This window comes from Marmota flaviventris, chromosome 10, assembly GCF_047511675.1.
Source record: "Marmota flaviventris isolate mMarFla1 chromosome 10, mMarFla1.hap1, whole genome shotgun sequence".
Classification (NCBI taxonomy): Eukaryota; Metazoa; Chordata; class Mammalia; order Rodentia; family Sciuridae; genus Marmota; species Marmota flaviventris.
This window is the reverse complement of record NC_092507.1, coordinates 9,880,059-9,883,901: the sequence shown is the minus strand read 5'-3', so window position 1 is coordinate 9,883,901 and position 3,843 is coordinate 9,880,059. Positions and strand designations below refer to the sequence as shown.

Sequence of the window (3,843 nt, the reverse complement as noted above, 5' to 3'; positions counted from 1 at the left end):
TTGAGATTCCGTTCATTTCTGACTATTTATTTATGGACCATCCATGAAAAAAAAATAGCTTCTTCATACATGCATGAAGCCTAAATCCCATCCTAGAAATCCAGGTCCCTAGTTATGACCCTATACAGACACATATGGCTCTATACAGAAGGTTCAATCTTCAAGGGGTTCCTTCCAATGTAGCCCCCTGGTTCAGTTTCCTTTCCCCATCCACATTTCAAGCAATGTCTGAAATGCTGGGCTCTGAGTTTCCTTCACAATCATACTACATCCTGGTTATACCTCCAATTGCCTAGAAGACAGCTTTTTATACACACCCAACTAGGCAGCTGTTGGACAGGAACAGTGAATGAGGCCCTGGTTGTAGAGGAACATGCGGCCACATTGAGGACTTGAGACAGTACAGAACACAAGGACGTTTGGCTGCCTAAAGTCCCTCACTATTGCTGTGAGCTCAGCACAGAATTGGGAACATCTCCCTGGGTGGATGGCACCCTGGGCATCATAGCTCTCCAGAAGGGCAGGGTACAGTTCTATGCTCAACTGACAGCCTGGCAGTGTGAAGCAGCAGGTCCCTCAGGACTGACATAGAGATGCGGTTCCCCAAAAAGCACAAGATCCTGAGCTGGGAGCACTGGCTCAGAGCAGGCAGGATGGCTTGGAGCTGGGAGTCTGTGATCTCACAGGCTTCCAATCCAGGCTCTTCAGGGTGGCTGCAACTGTCTCCAGAAGATTTTGGAGGGGCACCGGACTGAAATTGATCAGTTTGATGCCCCTTAGATCCAGTCGTCTGAGCTGGCTGGTGTTTGGGCATCGGGAAAGATAATTCCAGTCGGAATCTGAGAGCGGGCAGTTGGTTATTGAGAGGGCCTCCAGGGGGGTCTTCAGGTTCCTAAGGAGAAACAAGGCAGTTAGTTCTAGGGAGAAAATGAATTGGCCCCAACCCAATGTCACCATGGCCATCTGAACCTGGTTGACATTTTGTAGAATCTGCCTGTTCAGGTAACCCCATTTCCATCTAAGCCTTTTACCACCACTTTTGTGACTAGGTGGATCCACCATCTCTAAGAACCCCATCCTCAATAACAAGCAGACAGCCACATCTCTGATCAGAGGAGGTCAAGGGGAGTCATGTAGGAAGTTCAAACCCAGGCAAGATGTAACAAAATCTACTGAGGTTAACCCCCATCAGCAAGGCCTCCATCCCTGCTCCTTACCCTGGACTGCAGAATTATTACCTGGAGCTCAGAACAACCTTCCTTACATGGGTGTTAGAGGTGGGTTTCTCTGCTCCCAGCTGGAGAGCACAGAGCTTCCCTGTTGGGGGTACAGGTATGGGGACATCCCCTCCTTCAATGTCCTCTCCTCTACCCTGATATGCACCCCTGTTGCTAGACAGGTCTCTCAGGAAAGGAACCTCAACCCATCTCACTAAATCCTGTCCCCATCAGCTGGTTTCCCAGCATCGTGGCACTTCCCAGACCATGGACCCTGGTTTAGCCCTTTGCTTTAACATAGGTTAGAAGATGGAGCTTCAGGATACAACAGGAACAGATGATGGGTTATTTACCTTCCAGTGTCTTGTTCACCACGAGAGTGTCAGTGGATGGCACACAGTAGGTGCACTTTCATATTTACTGATACTGATCTGCAGAGAAAGCTCATCCCCCTTACTCACCTCAGCACCTGTTCCAGGTGGCCCTCGAGGAGGAGGACAGCATCCACACAGAACTTCCGCAGGCAGTGCATCCTGAGGAACTGCGAGGTGAGCTGGGCCAGCAGCCACTCCTGCTCCTCTGGGGAGGTGTGGGCAGGCACGCGGACCTGGGAGACAAGCAGCTTCCTCAGGTTCCTCATCTGGCCCAAGAAAGGAGCACAAGCAGCCAAGGTGGAGGGCGCCCAGGTGCAGTGCACTTCCACCTTCTGGACAGAGTCCAGCTGCAGCAGTCTCAGGACCTTCCGTGTGTGGCGGGTGGGTTTCCCAAAGAACTTCAGCCTATTGCAACACAGGTGTACCATGTCCCTTCTCTGTGTGACCCACAGGAAAAAGTGGGTCAGGAATTCATCCAGGGGTCTTTGTCTGAGGCTCAAGTCTATGAAAACCTTGAATGGTGGCTTAGCTGCCATTGCTGGACCAAGTTTCAATGCTTGATTCTTCTTAATGTCCTCTTGTGAGCAGGCATCGACCATGGCTCCAGACCACGTCCTCCAGAAGTTCTGGGGAACATTCCGCAAATCCAGTACCTGCAGTTTCCACCTCCTGCGGGGACCACAGCAGAGTCTCAGCCCTGAGGCCCCTTCCTTCCCCTTTCAGCTGCTGCTTCCTGTTCCACCTCTTCCTTCTGTCTCACTTTTCTGCACCCACTTCCCTCCAATCCAGACTGGTGCCCCCACATTTATAGTCTGAGTCAGGGACAGGTACACATTCCTGGTTGGGTCACCACAGCTGGTTGGGTCACCACAAGCACCTCCACATCTGGAAGCCTTTCCCAGATGGGGCTTAGCATGGCCAAGGCCTCTCCACCCCTCCTTGCTGGCAGCACAGGAAGCCTGTGGTGCACACTTCAGCACCCACTCTCCCTGCCTATACCCATCCCTTCCCTGGCACTGAGGGTGCTCCCTTCCAGGCCACCTAGGTCCCCATCACCTGGGGCGATCCTGCTGGGCAAGCAGCATGTCCAGCCCATCCAGTACCACTCGGAGCATCTCCGGCTGTGACTGCCTCTTCAGGGCCCCCAGGGGCAGGCAGATGAAGGGCCAGGCCTGCACCATTTTCTTCAGGACCTCAGTGTGTCCCCTGTTTGCTGGGAGCCATTAGCCAAGTAGGTATGACAATTTCCTTGCCAGCGTACCCCATGTTGCTGACATGTTGCAGCGACATTGAATGTAGGTAACCTTGCTCAAGGACCAAGGCAGATTAGGGTGTTCCCGGTTTTAAGATAATCGTGTTTAGGGCGTTCCCAGTTTAGGTTCCAGGTTTAAGGTTTAAGATTATTCCTGCTGGGAATAGGGCGTATCCTGCTGCCTGAGTTCCCCTTGAGTTCTCACGGGATTCAGACAGTATTTTTTGGAGATAGAAGCCCAGTGGAGGTGAATTTGGGCAGAGAACGTGAATTTGGGCAGAGAACATGGATTTGGGCAGAGAACGTGGATTTGGGCAGAGAACGTGGATTTGGGCAGAGAACGTGGATTTCCCCAGAACGTGATTGTAGACGGCTGGTGTGAGTTCGGGAATAAAGAGTTGCTGTTTGAATCTACAAGCTGTGTGGTGGCTCGTGATTGTGTGCCCAGCCAGACTGTGGCATTTGTGCCCAGCCAGACTGCGGCACCTGTTGAAGGCCTCCACAAAGAATGGTGGGAAGAGCTCTATGGGCAGGTCCTCCAGATCCAGGTTGGCCCTGGACTTGTTGCTCAGCAGGCTGCGCCCTGCCAGCTCCAGTAGCGTGGGTGGGGACTGGATGCTCATCCTGAGGATTCTGAAAGAAGAAGGATACTGGATAATGGTCCAGAGAAAAGTTCTCTATCCCATCCATTGCCAGCCACTGGGAAGGGGGTACTGGGGAGTCCAAAAACTCACCCCATCCTTAAACAGGAAAGACTCTGTTTATTCCTTTGTCCTTCTAAAATGGAAATTGGAGTGTCATGTGACTTAATGCAATAGGATCCTCTGTTTCAATTACTATAGTGGCTCAGAAAGGAGTTGCCCTCACATGGGTGATGTTATTTTTAATTTCAAAAAATTAAAGCATGTGCCCATATTATAAAACACTTGGAAATTACAAGAGAGTCTCACGGATGTCTCTCACACTTGTGAGATTCTGCCACCTTAGTGGGAAGTTGAAG

At 51.4% G+C, this 3,843-nt stretch overlaps 1 protein-coding gene across 1 annotated transcript; it reads right to left on the bottom strand.

Annotated features, from left to right (window-relative positions):
* Positions 1-639: 639 nt before the first annotated feature.
* On the bottom strand, positions 640-3,582 carry LOC114083857 (PRAME family member 15-like). Its single transcript, XM_071618573.1, has 5 exons — positions 3,578-3,582; positions 3,330-3,476; positions 2,648-2,797; positions 1,679-2,260; positions 640-892 (listed from the first exon to the last, which is right to left on the bottom strand). The coding sequence occupies exons 1-5, from the start codon at positions 3,580-3,582 to the stop codon at positions 640-642; spliced, it is 1,137 nt and encodes a 378-aa protein (XP_071474674.1).
* Between the last annotated feature and the right edge of the window lie 261 nt (positions 3,583-3,843).

Coding starts and splice junctions, on each gene's coding strand:
- LOC114083857 (XM_071618573.1), bottom strand. Junction 2,261..2,647: donor GCCCAGCAGGATCGCCCCAG/GTGATGGGGACC, acceptor TGGTCCCCGCAG/GAGGTGGAAACTGCAGGTAC. Junction 893..1,678: donor CACCTGGAACAGGTGCTGAG/GTGAGTAAGGGG, acceptor GTTTCTCCTTAG/GAACCTGAAGACCCCCCTGG.